This window comes from Notamacropus eugenii, chromosome 1, assembly GCF_028372415.1.
Source record: "Notamacropus eugenii isolate mMacEug1 chromosome 1, mMacEug1.pri_v2, whole genome shotgun sequence".
Lineage (NCBI taxonomy): Eukaryota > Metazoa > Chordata > Mammalia > Diprotodontia > Macropodidae > Notamacropus > Notamacropus eugenii.
This window is the reverse complement of record NC_092872.1, coordinates 368,776,567-368,793,945: the sequence shown is the minus strand read 5'-3', so window position 1 is coordinate 368,793,945 and position 17,379 is coordinate 368,776,567. Positions and strand designations below refer to the sequence as shown.

Below are 17,379 nucleotides of genomic sequence, written 5' to 3'. Positions count from 1 at the left end.
AAAAAATGAATGGAAAAACTCACGTGAGAAGAGATAACCAAGTCAGAGATGACCTTTTTGTTTTCGTCACTGGTACTTAAGACCATGGAGGGATCATTAGAGAGTAAATCTTGCAGGGGAGCCATTTCTCCAGTCAGTTTAAGAAAACTGTATTCCATTTTTCCAACTTCCGAAGCAGCACATAGATTATAAGAATACGGTAAAGTCCCCTCACTATAGTTTGTGGGGATGTTGGAACCAGTCTTGGAACAAAGATCCACCTGTAAGCATCTTAGTATTGGAGGATTTGATGACCTTCGTAAGCGAAGGGCAACGGCTAGCGTTACAGTGGTGAGGAACAGCACGGAAATGAGAGCTAAAGCTACTACTAAATAAAACTGTAGCTCAGACTCAGAGTCTGAGGCAGCCGGGCGCTCCTCCCTCATCTCAGGCAGCGCCTCCTGCAGACTGTCTGCAAAAACCAGATGCAGAGCCACAGTGGCGGACAGAGGGGGCTTACCTCCGTCCTGCACAGAGACCAGGAGGCGGTGCCGGGCAGCGTCTCGGTCAGTTAAAGCCCTTGCACTCCTAACCTCGCCTGTGCGCAGCCCCAGGCTGAAAAGCCCAGGATCTGTGGCTTGTAGCACACGATAGGCCAGCCAGGCATTGTGTCCAGAGTCTGCATCCACGGCCACTACCTTGGTGACCAGATAGCCGGGCTCAGCTGAGCGAGGGACCATGTCAAAGAGGGCTGATCTGTCTGGCCCCAGAGCAGGATAGAGGATATTTGGGGCATTGTCATTGCTGTCCACGATGAACACTCGCACGGTGACATTGGCGTTGAGAGCGGGAGAGCCCGCATCCTGAGCCTGTAGAGTTAACTCGAAGGTGCGAATTTGCTCATAGTCGAAAGGGCGCTGCGCGAAGATATGCCCGCTGTGAGTATTGACAGAAACGTAGGAAGACAGCTGTAGTGGTTCCAGATCGCTGTTGACAATGGAATAGGACACTTTGCCATTTCTCTCCAGGTCCAAGTCAGTGGCTGAGACACACGCGATAGAGGCTCCCGAGGGGTTGTTTTCGGGGACATAAACTACATAGGAAGGTTGGAGGAAAACGGGGGGATTGTCATTGACATCTGTAATGAGCAAGGTGAGAATTTTGCTGGTGGCCAGAGGTGGATTTCCCTTGTCTATGGCGATTATAGTAATGTTATACTCCGGGGTGTCTTCACGATCCAAGGCACCATCCGTAACTAATTTATACAAGTTGTTTGTGGAAGAGGATATTTTAAATGGAACATTATCCCTTACATGACAAAACACTTCACCATTTACTCCAGAATCTGGGTCAAGTATTTTGATCAGGGCTACAACAGTTCCAGGCATGGAGTTTTCAGGTATATGGTTGGATACTGAGGCGAAGGTCACCTCAGGGGCATTGTCATTTTCATCTAGAATTTCTATTTGAATTTTACAGTGAGCAGTATGACCTCCTCCGTCTTTTGCTTCTACTCCAATAGTGTAACCTTCTCCCTTTTCAAAATCGAGTATTTCTTGAGTTGATATTTCTCCACTTTTAGCATCAAGTCTGAACAGGCGTTTCAGTGTTTCCACTGTGCGGAGAGAGTAAGTGATTTCCGCGTATTTCCCTTCGTCCTGGTCCGTGGCGGTCACCTGAAGCACAGAGGACCCAGCGGGCAGATTTTCTCGCAGACTGATCCTGTAGATTTCCTGGCTGAAGACTGGCCAATTATCATTGGCGTCTGTGACGTTGATCCTGATCTCTACAGTACCACTTCGAACTGGGACCCCGCTGTCCACAGCCGTCAGGACCAAGAGATAGGAACTCTGCTTTTCCCTGTCCAGTGGTTTTTCCAGCATCAATTCTGCGTATTTACTGCCATCCGGATTTTCCTTTGGCAGTAAGGAGAAATGGGAATCCGGACTTAGAAAATACTGCAGTAGTGAATTCACACCTACATCTGGGTCCTGAGGAGATTCCAATGCAAACGTTACCCCAGGCAGAGCTACCTCGCTGATTTCCAAGTCAATTATATTTCTACTGAATCGCGGAGGATTGTCGTTAATATCCTCTATCACTACGGTTATACCGAAAAAGTTCAAAGGATTTTCAGCCACCATTTCAAATTCCAGAGCACACACAGGCTTCCTCCAGCAAATCGCCTCCCGGTCTATTCTGTCGCTGACCAATAAGTCCCCGCTCTTGTCACTCACTCTAAAATATTCCCTCTCTGCACTCACCCGCAGCTTGCGAGCCGGCAAGTCCAGGACCTCCAGCCCCAAATCTTTAGCGAGGTTCCCCACCACTGATCCTTTCGCCATCTCTTCGGGAATAGAGTAGCTGATGTGCTCAGAAAGCGCCGGACAAAACAAAGAGGCCAAGAAGAGAAACAAGGTCCGGCCCCTCGGCTCAGTGATCCTTCCCATCTTTCAGTCTCTCAGTTCCCGCTGCTTCTCCAATCCACTAAAAGCCCTGTTTCAAATACTTACTGGAGTGTAAAAGTTCACGGAGGAAAAAATGCAGAGCCTTTGTAATCTGTGAGATGAAACTATGTTCCGCGTCAGAATCTATGGAGCAGCGAGTACAAGTCCCTTCTGGGATGGGCTCCTTGTGATTGTGCAGGAAATAGCTGTGTAGGAAGCTCCAGGGGATCTCTTTTATTTCTGACTTGGTATTGGCCGACAGCGGCGCCCTGTGTCTATTCAAAGAATTTCATCAGGGCAGTGGTGAATAAAGCTCGTTTTGAGCCTGATCCCGTAGAAAGAATGCAAGTCTTGGATTCAGGAGAGGTCTGGGTGGAAATTTTGTTTTTGAGTCTTATTAATTATAGGCAAGTCATAGGATACTAGAATTTTGGAGTTGGAAGGGACCTTAAAGAGAAACGTTATCTAATCCAACACCCTGCCTTTACAGATAAGGAATTTGAAGACCGGAAAGATTTAAATGACTTCTTCCTATAATCCAGCTAGCAAATGGCAGACTGGGATTTGAAACCAGATCTTCTAAGTCCAAATCCATCGTTCTTTCCACTGAATCATGCTGCCTCTAATCACAACCTTTTTAAGCTTCAGTTTTATTATTTTGTCAAATGTGGCTAGTAAATACCAAGTTATAGTCGCTACACGGGATAAAATAAGATAATATGTATTTGGGATTGGACAGTAATTTCATTGGTATAGATTGTAGGAATTAGGTAAAGAAATGCCATCTGAGAATGTAGATCTCCATCTTCTCTGCAACTTGTGATCTTTGATTAGAGTGCTGGAAAGTTAAATGATCTATCTAATATCCACAGCCGGTATGTATCAGAGGTGGGACTTGAACCTACGTCTTTCTGGCTTGAAGTCTAGCTCTCCATCTATTAGCCAGGCTGCCTCTCAATGTATATACGAAGTAAATCTGAAAAAATGTTGTTCAGAAGAGCTACCTTCAGGATTTTGAAATTTTTTTCCCCCATCACTTTACAAAATTTCCCTTTCCTCAATGAATTTGTTTTAAGAAATTTTAGATTGATGTGTTGTTTGAGAACGTCTTCACAGAGCTTGGTCCTTGTTCACTCCCTTTATTTAGTGTAAGTTAGGTTTTGTCAAATCTTCAGTTTTTTTTATTTCCTTCTTTTATTCATCCTACCTAAGCATTTTTCATTCAAACACTTGCCAAATGCTTACCACGTAGAAAACACAAACTTTCCTAGTTGTTTACTATTTCCATTTATGCCATTTATATTAAGCTTCTTAATCAATACCTCAATGCCTCTTTAAGCTTACCAATATGAGGGTTCCTTCTAATGGCATATTGCAACCCATCTACATACTTTTCTACCATGAGATTTTCATCCACTCCTTTCCCTCCCCAAATCCTCCAGAAAGACTTTAAATAAAATGACTCCTTTTTTTTTGTTTTGGGTCCTTTAATGTTCAGTGTGTAGTAGGACAATACTTTTTCTGTTGTCCTTTCATCTCACTAAATAATTGATCTTTTTCCAAGCTTAAATTTCCTTGCTGGTATCTTTCATGCTATTTCTTATTGGCAAATTCTCACTCTTAACGTGTTGCATTCTACTTAAACCTAGCAGATAACAACGGCACACTTTTATTCTTTGTATATTAATTTTTCTAAATAATTCACAGTGCAATTTTCCAGATGTGATCCAGGCTGCTCTTCATTCCTGAACAGTTTTGATTCCAGTAAAGTGTCCATCTCCAGTGCTTTTTCTAGATGTGTTCTGATGGACTAAATCAATGAACTTCCCATCCATTCATTTCACAGTCTGGACAATGTACATTCTGCATCCCTTTTCCCCCCCATATATGGTTAGTTCAATCTCTTTTTGGTGATTGTTGAACTCATCCTTCATAGAAATACTACACAAATGCCTCATTGTGGTATGCAAATGACTGGTTTCTTAAAGGTTCTAACAATGAAGCCAAGTATCTGGAAGAGTCTATCAAGTTGGAGAGGCTTTGAATATGACTATAGGGACATTGTGTGAGAACCAGCTAGCTAAAATAAAGGCAAGTGGTGAATTCTTTGGCTATAGCTACCTGGAAAACAATGAAAAGTAAAAAATCACTTTAATTCTTGGATGGACTTCCTTCTGCTTCTTCAGTGACTGGTAGAGTACCAGAAAAAGGATGCAGAGATGTTGAGAACTGAGCAGTTTATAGACCATTTGTAAACATTAATTTAACTCTGAGAACTGTGAGATTGTGAGATTTCAGTACAATGATCAAACACTGATGATATTAGGTGAATTATAACATCAATATTGACACTTTCATTACATATGAAACCAGAAGACAAAAAGATGCAAGAATTTATGTCTCTTCTTTGAAGAGTACATAAAGGAGCTATGAAAGTTGGATTCATAGTACATTCAAAGGCATAAAAACAATTTCAAAGGATGTTTAGTCACTTCGTTCAAAGTGAGAGTAAGAGAAAAGACGGTCAAGCATATAATTGTAGCTTTTGCACCAAATTTGTTGCATAGGATGAACTCATATAGAGGCATTTTATGAAGGACTTGACAAGATTCTTCAAATCAAGGAGAAATATACTTGGTGACTTAAATGCAAAGAGAAACATAGGAGAGAATGGTAAAAAGGAAGCATGTGCTCTTGGATTAAGAAACAATAGAGACCAAATTATTGTAAATTACCCAGAATACTATGTCTACACATGAATACTTTCTTCAAGAAGAAAGTGGGTGGTGTAGATATATGATGAGGAATAGTTGTGGTATTTAAAAGGAGATCAATTGAACTGATAAAAAAAATTTAAGGGAGAGTCACAAAGGAATAGACATGGCAATCACTTAACAGCATTAAAAAACCTGACAATCTTAAAATATAGAAAATAATTGCTTACTAATGTGGGAACCATTTCAGAATAATCTACCAGAGAGCAGTTAGACCACTTATTAGAACAAAAGTCACAATCAGAAGAAACAATACCACGAGAAAGAAAATCTTTATGTAATTGCAACAACTAAAGTGATCTGCTAAAGTAAGTTATTGGAATTGAAAATTAGAAATGGATAAAAGACACAGAGTAGGATTGTCACCATTTTCAAAGACAGTCAATCTGTGTAAAACAATGCCACAATCGGGAGCCCAAGAGAGTGCATAACCTGCTCAATAAGCAAACATCTTATTTCTTTTCCAGACAAAAAGACATGATGGCCAATCAGAATGTGTTATGCTGTTTTTCATAATCTAGAGGATTTTTTGGTCATTTACACGAGAAATATTTTATTTTGGTCCAGAAGACTTGGACCAACTTAACCTTTAACATCTATTTCAACGTTAACAATATTCCTCAACTAAAGGAATCAATAAGCTGCATTGTGACTTTCCAAAAGTAAAACAAAGACTATGGAAAGCGTAAAGTAAAATGCAAAGTGAAAGTCATAATTTTCCCTACTTAAGATTAATGCACACCATTAATAAAGATGAATGAAAACCAGTTTATACTAGAAAAAATGCCTTAGTATCCCAAGACTTAACTTTGACTTACTGAAGTAAAGAAAAATACTGCAGACCAAGAAACATTCCAGAAGTACCCCAAATACTCCAAGAAATTTAATATGATATAAGATGGTAGATACTGAAATGGCCTTTTTAAAAAGAAGGCATAAACTTCTAAAACAGTAACGACATTGTATGAAATAGATCAATGGTTGGTTATTGTAATTCAATTCACAAACACAGCATCTACCAAGGGTAAGACTCTGTGCTAAGGGATGAGAACACAAAAACAAAAGTGAAATAGTTTCTGATACTAAGGAATCTATACTCTATCAAGGAGATATCTCATAAGGAATTAAAATGATTACAATGAATCATTGATACGAAGATGATTTATTTCCAAGAATCACAATGGTGTATTCAAAAGTTTCATTACAGAGTTTTCCATTCACAATACCAGTAAATCTCTGGATCACACTACTTTGGTATTAAGAATTTCATTATGGAGTAAGAAAACATCAGAAAAATAACATATGCAATAAGTAAAACAATGTATATGGAAAGAACACTCAAACAAACAAACAAGAAACTGAATGCTCTAAAACTATGATGACCAAGTTTTATAGCAGAGTAGAAATGAGGAAATACATCTTAGTCTTTTTATAGAGAGGTAGGGGACTAAAGATAGGGAAGGTAGCATAAGCCTTCAGATCTTTGAAGCCTTTGTTACCTTCTTTGAAGACTAAAGGAGGGTCAGCTTCTAAAGAGAGAATTTAGGTTTTTCCTCACTAGGAAGAAACTCTTGTCTAACTCCTGTGTATCCATGAACACTTGGTATCTCATGAGAGCCTCTCGTTTATGTCAGAACAAAATTTAAATAGTGTTCTTTAGAGAGAGGGTCCTTCTTTAATCCATGTTATAGAGAATAATAGGGGTCCCATTCTTGATCTTGCTTAGTTTTTGCTCAGCTGTTTCTTACTGTAAAATCTTTGTTTTTAGAGAAGGTGTATTGGATAGGGAAGGAAAAGTGCTACATTCGGAAATCAATGTGACAAAAATTAAAAGGCATCAGTAAAAAATAAATTCATCTGAAACATAAATTAAAATAAATAATTTTCACTTACTTCCTCATCCATACCCATTAAATTAAAAAATTCAAATAATTAAAGATAATAGTCATCTTCTAAAAATAAAATGCATTCCTTCCAAAAAATAATAGAAGAATATAGAATCAAAGAACATAGAGTTAAAAGGGACCTCAGAGGCTAACTAGTCCAATCTGTAACTAAAAAAAAAAAAAAAAGAAAGAAAAGCTCTACACTATCAAATAAGTCACCATTCAGTCTTTGCTTGAAGACCTATAGTGAGTAGTAACTTCTTAATGTAGCCCATTCCACTTCTGAAAAGCTTTTGCCTAACATGAAGCCTTAATCTGCCTCTGTAAGCCACTGCTTTGCCACTTGTTGTTGCTCCTAGTTGAACTCTCTGGGATCAACCAGAATATGTCTAATACATTTTGTTCTGTAACAGCCCTCTAATTGCATCAAAAAATTGAGATTAATGTGGTTGAGCTGTTTTTGTTGGAGCCATGCTGATTTTTTTGTGATTTTTGCTCTTTTTTTTTTTTTTTTGAGATGTTCACTAACCACCCTCAGTCACAGATTCTGGGATTTTGCAAGGAATCAAAGTCCAGCTAACTAGCCTGTAGTTAGCACACTCTCCATCATCTCCCCTCCCACCCCTGTGAAAAATGAAACTTTTGTCTCCCCCCCCCATTTTCCAGAAAATAGGTATCATTCCTATTTTTCATGATCTTTCAGCAATTACAGCTGCCAGCATTTCAAGACTCTTTAATATAATTCATCTCGATCATTTTTGGTCTATTCAAAGACGATTGTTCTTGTCAAATAAAATGAACAAAGCAAGAGCTGAGTGGTTCTGCCTTTCCCCGTTATCAGTCGTCGTCGTCATCATCATCATCATCATCATCATCATCATCATCATCACCATATCCACCAAAAGAGGCAGTCTTGCCTCTTTGATCCTTTCTTTGATCTTTTTTCTTTCAATAAAGCTTTAAAAGAACCTTTTTTTGTATTCTTTGATTCTCCTTATTAGCTTCAAATAATTCTGAGCTTTGCAGCTCTTGATAATTTCTTACAGAACCTTGCCTAGCTTTTGTATCGCCCATCATTACCTACTCCTGATTATTTTTCCTCTACATCCTTTAAACAATCTAAAGGGGGAACCTAGGTGGTGCATTGGATAGAGCACTGGCCTTGGAGTCAGGAACACCTGAGTTTAAATCTGACCTCAGATACTTGACACTTACTAGCTGTGAGATCCTGGGCAAGTCACTTAACCCCGACTACCTCTCCAAAAACCCAAACCAAACCAAATAAATAAAAGAATGATCTAAGCTACAAAATCTCCAAACAAACACTCAAATTTCTGTGTGAGTTCCCTGAGCAAGCATAGTGGTATCTTCAGACAACACTCCCCTCCCCCCCTTAACTTCTGTAAGGAATTGTTTTTCTTTGTGTCTTCAGAATGTCATTCTTGAGAATTTCTTATCATCCTGGACTGATTTTCCATTTAAAATTGTAGTCCATGGAATTAACTGTGAAAAGCATATTTAAATAATATAGTTCACATTTACTAAATGCAGAACTTAGGGAACATTTGAAGAAGAGTACAATATAATTCTTCTTAACTCCATAGTATTTCCAATAAAGATGCTCTTGTATCCATTCCTTTCATTATATCAGGTGAAGTGATTTAATAAGATATTAAACTAGCATTCTGACAAGTAATTTTATTTGAAGCTGGAAAGATCATTGGACCTCCAAGAATTTATATTTCGCATCATCACATACCATTTATATTGAAAAGGAAATTTGATATGATAAGAGAAATCATAGATTATTTAGATCTGGAAATGACTTTAAAGACCAAATAATTAAATTCCTTCACTTTCCAGGTGAGGAAAGGAGTATGGAAAGAATGGAAAATTACATAACTGAATCTGACTCTCATTCCACTTCTCTTCCCTCAATAGTCATATTCTTTTCAATACTTTTATCAACATGGTTTAAGATGCAAAGTCATGTTTGTTGTTTTTTATGTGACAAAACTATAAAAATTATCATTAATGAGAATGAGAATATCATGATAACTTAAAGTATATAAAGTACATTAAATGCATTATTTCATATGCTCTTCACAACTACCTTTAACAGTAGATACAAAAGTGGTATAATCCGTATTTTACATCCAAGAAAACTGAAACTTAGATAAGTCTAGTGGTTACACATAAGTAAGCATAGGGATTGGATTTGAACGCAGGTCTTTCCTAACTACAAATCTGGCAGACTTACTTTCTACAAAGACAATACATGAACACCAAAACAGCGAATTAAAATTAATATTTCAGCAATCTGGAAAGGTGAACAAAAACTAATTAATACTATTCCACATCGACAACTTTGTGGGACTATCGAACTATTTGTTACTAAAAGTGCTCAAGCAGAACTTGTATATCATTCAAATAAGGACAATGCAAAAGAGATTCCTGCATTGCTAAATTATCTCTAAGCCATTTTTAAATTTCTAAAATATCACGAGCAAATGTAGAAGTGAAAAAATCATACTCAATGAAGTAACAGGTCCAGAACAAATTTATCAGGAAAAGGTAAGCTTACCTGGATGAATGACTGATCCTCTTTACAGAGAACTGACTCATCAGATATTAATAGAGCCTCCTTTTTCTCACAGTTCTGCTGTATAGTTAAAGTATCTGCATAGTTAGGCTGAGTGAACATCACCTGACTTTTTCTAGAGTCTGTGGTGAGAGAAACCTCATGAGAATATGACTTCAGGAAAGCTCTTACTCCATCTATGCCCACAAACTCTGAGGTAGGGATATTTTGAAAATGTCCACTTGTGGAGTCCAGTATCTTAGAGGTCTGCCACTGGTAAAGCCTCTGGGCCAATAAAATGATGATGAAGAAAAAGAAGAGACAGGACACTGAAGCCACTGCAATAACCAGATAGAGGGTGAGATCAGAGTCTTTGGGAGGTTCTGAAGATGCCAGGCTGCTGAGATCAGAAAGGATCTCAGGAATAGTGTCGGCCACCGCCACTGTGACACTGACAGTGGCAGAGAGAGGAGGCTCTCCATTATCCGTGACTACCACCACAAGATTCTGCTTAAGGGCATCTTTGTCTACGAAGGCTCGGGCTGTCCTGATCTCACCACTGTGCAGGCCCACGGAGAACAGCCCAGGCTCTGTGGCCTTGAGCAGGTGATAGGACAGCCAGGCGTTCTGACCAGAATCTCCATCTACTGCCACCACCTTAGTCACTAGGTAGCCTGGCTCTGCAGAGCGAGGGGCCAGCTCCACTCCTGTAGAGCCATCTTTGGGGAAGATGGGGTACAGGATTTCTGGGGCATTGTCATTCTGATCCAGGATGAACAGAGTCAGAGACACGTTGCTGCTGAGAGGAGGGTCTCCAGAGTCCCTGGCTGTCACTCCTAACTTCAATTCCCGGAATTGTTCATAGTCAAAGGAGCAGAGAGCATAGAGGACACCAGTCTCTGAGTTGATGGAAACATAGGAGGAGAGGGGTGCACCGTGTACTGAGTCATCTGTAATGGAATAAGTGATATGTCCATTCTCCCCAATATCAGAGTCATGAGCAGTCAGAGAGTAAATAGAAGTGCCTCTGGGATTGTTCTCCATGACATAGGCTGAGTAGGACGTCTGGACAAAAGCCGGGGGGTTGTCATTGGTGTCTTCTATGTACAAGGGGATGTAAGTGTCAGTGGATAGAGGGGGATTCCCTCCATCTATGGCTGTTACGGTGACGTTGTACATGGAGACTTGCTCCCGATCCAGGGCTCTGTCGGTCACCAAACTATAATAATTTCCATAGGACTTTTCAAGTTTGAAAGGCAGACGTTCTGGGATGGAGCACGTGACCTGACCATTCTCCCCAGAGTCTCTGTCATGCACATTGAAAAGGGCAATCACGGACCCTGCAGCAGAATTTTCTGATATTGAGCTGGTAACGGAGGTGATGGTGACATCAGGAGTGTTGTCATTCACATCCAGTACTTTGACCAGAACCTTGGCTCTGTCCAGAAGTCCAGGACCATCACGGACTTCTATATCTATGTCATAAAAACTAGATTCTTCATAGTCTAGATTTTCCAATACTGTTATATCCCCAGTCAAAGAATTTAATTGGAATACCTGAGAAGTTTTTTGAGTCATTTTCCTGAAAAAATAAGCCATTTTCCCATTGATTCCCTCATCTGGATCCGTAGCTTTCACTGTGAGTAGCAATGTTCCCACAGGTATATTCTCAGAAACACTCACAGTATACAAGGATTGAGTAAAAGCCGGTGCGTTGTCATTTGCATCAAGAACAGTCACACGAATATGCACGGTGCCAGAACGGACAGGATCTCCTCCATCCGAGGCTGTGAGTATGAGATGGTGAACAGGCTCCTCCTCCCGGTCCAGAGCCCTCTCCATCACCAGTTCCGGGTACTTGGCCTCATCTGTTCCTCTCTGCACATGCAGAGAGAAGTGATGGTTAGGGCTTAGATGGTAGTTCTGAAGAGAATTCATCCCGACATCTGGATCAAAAGCCTCAGGAAGGAGAAACCTTGTTCCTGACACTTCCTTTTCAATTATTTTTATTTCCGTTTCGTTTGTCTCAAATCGGGGTGAGTTATCATTAACATCAGTTATTTCTACTTCTACTTCATAAATTTTCACTTTGTCTTCTAGCAGAATCTCTATGTTTACAGTGCACACGGATGCTCTCCCACACAACTCTTCCCTGTCTATTTTGTCTGCGGTGACTAAGCTGCCAGTTCTGACATTCAGAGCGAAATGCGGCATCTTACCTCTCGAGACTATGCGAGCCCCACCCTCTGACAGTGCGCGAGGCTCCAATCCTAGGTCCTTTGCGATGTCGCCCACGAAAAAACCCTTCTCCATCTCCTCGGGTACGAAATAGCGGGTCTGCCCCAACCCGGCGTCCCATAGCGTCCCCAGGAGAAAACAAAACAGTACTCGCTGACTGCAGTTCTGGTGCATCCTCCCAGTCGCCATTACTTTCTCGCTAAAAAATTTCCCTTACGTGTCTTTTCAGTTTCCCTGTTCGGTTGAACTCTTCTGTTCTCTGAGTCGCAAGGAATAGCATTCACCAGAATCCCAAAACCATACGGCTTGGGGTAAAGGTTTCTGTACAGCTTTTGAGGGTGTGCAAGCTTCTGGGGCTCTGTGCAGTTTGAAACGGAGAGAACTGGGCTGGGGATCTGGCTACATTTCTCATTTCTCTCCCTGATTGGTCAACAGCGGCGCCCAGAGTCCTAACTAATTACTACACCATCTCTAAGTAACATTTTATACAAAAGGTTCTTATTCCTGATATTTCCTATTTCTCTGAAATAAATCATATCTAGAGACTTCATTTATGTAATTTCACGAAAGACTTCCTGACAGTGTCTATAAACGTGTAATTTTTAAAGCTAGGTAAGAAATGCTAAGGTCACATTTCCATTTCTGTCAGGCTGTCCAATTTTCCTCATTCCTCATCAGACTGAATGTAAGATAACTCGTAACACTCAAGTTTTCTTCCCCCAACTCTCCTCTCACACACCCTACGATATGTTCACAGAAGAGATTTCTAGGAAGTGAAGCTAAGATCATCGTGCTTCATGAACTAGAGAATGAATGATGAGGTGTTTTCTTCTTTACTTCTTTGGAATGAATCCTCCTAAGTTTTGAATCGCCCAACTAAAATGGAGACGCTTTCATTATTATGTATGTGTCCATGTGGTAAATTATATTTTCTCCTATTGAATGACTACAGTAATTACAATCCTCTACACAAGCACTTTCCTAATCATAATCGGATATGAATATGAATTTACATACATACATTAGTCATTAAAAAATTGTAAACAAATACAGATTTCCCATATATGTTCATTTTAATAATGCTGTATTTGAACCCAGGTCTTTCTGATTTTTAGTCCAACAATTTATCCCTTATGCCAAGTTGATCAAATTATAAATCTATCTGTCTGTCTATCTATCTATCTATCTATCTATCTATCTATCTATCTATCTATCTATCTATCCCCAGACTTGTGATTTCATTGGTAGAGCGACATCTGAGTGAGGAAATTCCAAAAAAGTAGAAAGACAATGGAAATATTAAATGACTTGCATGGGGTCACACAGTTGGGGTGTTGGAAGCAGGACTCAGGTTTTTCCTCGATTTTAGGGCCAGCCCTAAATCTACTTCACTATGTTGTTACTAAAAATGTTGTTTAGTACCTGAGGAAAGCTAAATGTCATCGAAAATTAAGGAAAAGCCAAACTACACCGACGTATGATATTTAAGGCAAAATAAACGATATAGAATTGAGAGGACTGAACAGAAGGGCAAAATTTAAAAGGTGATGAAAAACTTACATGAGAAGAAATGACAAAGTCAGAAATGACTTTGGATTCGCCAGTACTGTTTTCCAGGCCACAGGAGCCATCATTAAAGAGGAGATCTTGTGGAGCAGCCATATCCCCAGTCAACCTGAGAAAATTATATTCCATTTTTCCTGATTTGGAGGCCACAGACAGATTATAAGAATATGGTAAAGTCCCCTGACTGTAGTTTGGGACTATTTCAGGTGCAGGGTGAGAGCAAATATCTGCTCTGAAACAACCTAATAACTTGGAATTGGAGGATTTTTGAAGGCGCAGGGCAATAGCCAGTACTACACTGAGAAGAAACAAGAAGGAGATTAAAGCTAAAGCTAGGACCAGGTAAAACTGTAGCTCAGACTGAGGGTCCAGGATATCTGAGTGCTCCTCCCTCATTTCTGGCAAAACATCCTGCAGGCTGTCTGCAAAGACTAGGTGAAGAGTCACAGTAGCGGACAGAGGGGGCTGGCCTCCATCCTGCACAGAGACCAGAAGGCGGTGCCGAGCAGAGTCTTGGTCAGTCATAGCCCGAGCTGTCCTAACCTCTCCCGTGCGCAGCCCCAAGCTGAAGAGTCCCGGATCCGTGGCCTGCAGCATGTGGTAGGCCAACCAGGCATTGTGCCCTGAGTCTACATCCACCGCCACAACCTTTGTGACTAGATAGCCAGGCTCTGCTGAGCTAGGGACCACGTCGAACAGGGCTGAACCGTCATCCCCCAGGGTCGGATAAAGGATGATTGGAGCATTGTCATTTCGATCCACTATGAACACTCGCAAGGTAACATTAGCACAGAGGGCAGGGGAGCCAGCATCACAGGCCTGGAGGGTCAACTCGAAGGTGCGGACCTGCTCATAGTCAAAAGAGCGCTGAGCAAAGATTTCTCCACTGTGGACGCTGACCGATACATAGGAGGACAGCAACAGCAAAGCTAGGTCGCTGTTGATAATGGAGTAGGACAAGCGACTGTTTTGCTCCAGGTCTGGGTCAATTGCTGAGACACAGGAAATAGATGCACCTGAAGGACTGTTCTCAGGAACATAGGCCACATAGGAAGATTTCAGGAAGACTGGAGCATTATCATTGACGTCTGCTATGTGAAGAGTGAAGGTCTTACTGGTGGATAGAGGGGGGTTTCCTTTGTCAATAGCAGTCACAGTGACGTTATACTCCGAGGTCTGCTCACGGTCCAGAATTCCGTCTGTCAGTAGCTTGTAGTAATTCTTAGAAGAGGATTCTAATTTGAAGGGAACATTTCCTTGAAGATAACACATAACCTCCCCATTTTCTCCTGAATCTTGATCACGAATTTTCAGAAGAGCAATGACAGTACCAGGCTCAGAATTCTCTGGAACTGGACTGAACACAGATGTCACAATCATTTCAGGGGCACAGTCATTTTCATCGAGAATTTCTATGTGGATTTTGCAGTGTGATGCTAGATCTCCAAAGTCTTTTGCTTCTATGCTTAAAGTATAACTATTAGTATACTCGAAGTCCAGATTATTCTTAGTCGTGATTTCTCCGGTCTTTTGATCCAAGTCGAATAAGAGTTTCACATCTTTGGCTGCATTTTGGAAAGAGAAGGTAATTTCTGCATTGACTCCCTCATCCTGGTCGGTGGCCATCACACGCAGTACTGAAGATCCTGGGGGCAGGCTCTCTCGCACACTGACTCTGTAGACTTGCTGGCTGAATACTGGGGCATTATCATTGGCATCCACAACATTGATTCTGATCTGAACAGTGCCATTTTGGGCTGGCTGCCCTCCGTCCAAGGCCACCAAGACCAACTGATGTGAACTCTGCTGTTCCCTATCCAGAGATTTTTTCAGTATCAACTCAGGGTATTTATTGCCATCTGGACTCTGTTTCACCGTTAGATCAAAGTAACTGTTTTGTTCAAGGTAGTATCTTTGCAAAGAATTAATCCCAACGTCTGAATCCACAGCGGGGTCCAGAGGAAAGGACGACCCTACTTGAATGGATTCTGAGATCTTTAAATCTACGCGAGATCGCTCGAATAGCGGGACATTATCGTTAATATCGAGCACGACCACAGTTACATGGAAAATACTTAGTGGATTTTCGGCAACTGTTTCGAAATCAAGCGAGCACACGGACTTCCTTCCACATATTTCCTCTCGGTCTATTCTGCTGCTGACTAGCAATTCCCCGCTCTCCGAGCTGACGCTAAAGTATTCCCTGTCTGCGCTAACCCGTAGTTTCCTAACCCGCAAGTCCCGCACCTCTAGTCCCAGATCCTTGACGAGGTTCCCCACTACCGACCCTTTCGCCATCTCCTCTGGAATGGAGTAACGGATCTGCTCAGAAAACGCACAACGGAACAAAGACACCAAAAAGGGGACCAGTACCTGCGGCCTCAGAGTCAGAGCTCTTTGCCCGGAGCTCCTTCCCATCTTTCAGGCTCTGCGTACAGACAGAAGCTCTTTAGTTCCCCAGAAGCAGAAGAGTAGGTGATCGTGAGTTGTATGAATCCGTATTAAAGGACTAATTCCACTGTGTAGTCTAGCGTGGCTGCAAATCCAGGGGCTCCAGAGAAGATTCTGTGGGACCCGAGCTTGAATGAATAGAAGGCTTTGTTGGCGAGCAGGAAATTACCCAGCAGGAAGCTGGCTCTCAGTTCCAGCTCTCTCTCCACATTGGCCGACAGCGGCTCCCAGTGTCTCTGTCTAGAACTGAAACAAGTCTCTTATAAACAGATCTTGTTTTCCAAGAAAAATCATTTCAGTGACAACTAGGATTAACAAATATCTTTTCTTTCTATTAGAGTACCACATGCTAGTTTTTCCATATCATTTTTTGCAATTTTGTCTTTCCTTCTCTTTATTAGAAACACTATTTGTGACAGAAAATTATAGGACCATCATTTTACAGCTGCAAGGAGCTCACAGGTCAATTCCTTATTTTACAGAGTAAGAAACTGAATTTCCCCCAGGAGAACTGACTTGCCCAAAGTCACCCAGCTAGCAATCACCACAAGCTGGATTCCAAGCCCTGTCCTCTGAATTGAAATATATCGCCATTTCCACCGTATTACACTGCTTCTCGTGATTTCATTGTCATAATACTTTTTTCAGGTGACTTTTCTATCACTCTTTTTAAGTAATAGTAGTGACGTTTTGTTGGTAGATTCATCTTGATAACTTCTTTTCACTCACTTTTCCTAGTAACTTTTTAATATACCTGCACGGAAATGCTCAACGTGTGGGGACATTCGAGCTTCAACCGTGTGGGCAGACAGGCTAAAACCAGGTCGAGTGTAACCGACAGGCCTCATAACTGCCGGGAAGTTAGGGGGTTATCTATCCCAAGCATATGAGGACGTCTCCTGGTAGAATGGGCAGATGAAAATTATGTATTCCAACGCCGATGAAGGTGGCCGACGAAGATGCTGTGGAGTGCTTAGAGCTTGGGCAGACATAGAAGACGCCAAGATCCTCCACTGCATCTGAAGCAATCGCCAGTTATCTTGACTTTTGTCTTGCTACTGGACTCTGATGACTCAGGAAGGGAGAGTAAAGTCTGAACACTTTGTGTACCTCTGCCTCACCTAAATCCAAATTACTCCATGATGTTGGTCCTCTTTGAACACGACGGACAAACGACAACTAAATCATTGGTATCCCTGCTATCCATGCTTCAGTGGATAAGGGATTTCTTTGATGTGAGCCCTTCCTCTCCTGGTACATTTCCCATACATTCCTTTAGCCTCATCCTCATTTTTGTTCATATTCTTCCATAAATTCTCCGAAGAATTACTAATCATCGTGCTTGAGATGTTTCTAACAAAGACTTTATCTAAACATTTTGCTAGTACCAGTGCAGACTGCATGTATCTTACTTCTTGCTTTGCCTTACTCTTTTGATAGAATTTTCAACCATAACT

At 41.1% G+C, this 17,379-nt stretch overlaps 1 protein-coding gene across 14 annotated transcripts in view; it reads right to left on the bottom strand.

The window, feature by feature from the left end:
* Window positions 1–17,379, bottom strand: part of LOC140518407 (protocadherin gamma-C4) — a 204,745-nt gene that overhangs the window by 111,590 nt on the left and 75,776 nt on the right. The window contains exon 1 of one of the 14 annotated variants that reach the window (XM_072630577.1): window positions 15,845–16,099. The exons of 10 other annotated variants lie outside the window; for them this stretch is intronic. In XM_072630577.1, the coding sequence (XP_072486678.1) occupies window positions 15,845–15,889 (45 nt within the window). In that variant the 5' untranslated portion in view covers window positions 15,890–16,099. 3 more of the 14 variants (XM_072630575.1, XM_072630561.1, XM_072630573.1) reach the window with 3 other exon arrangements.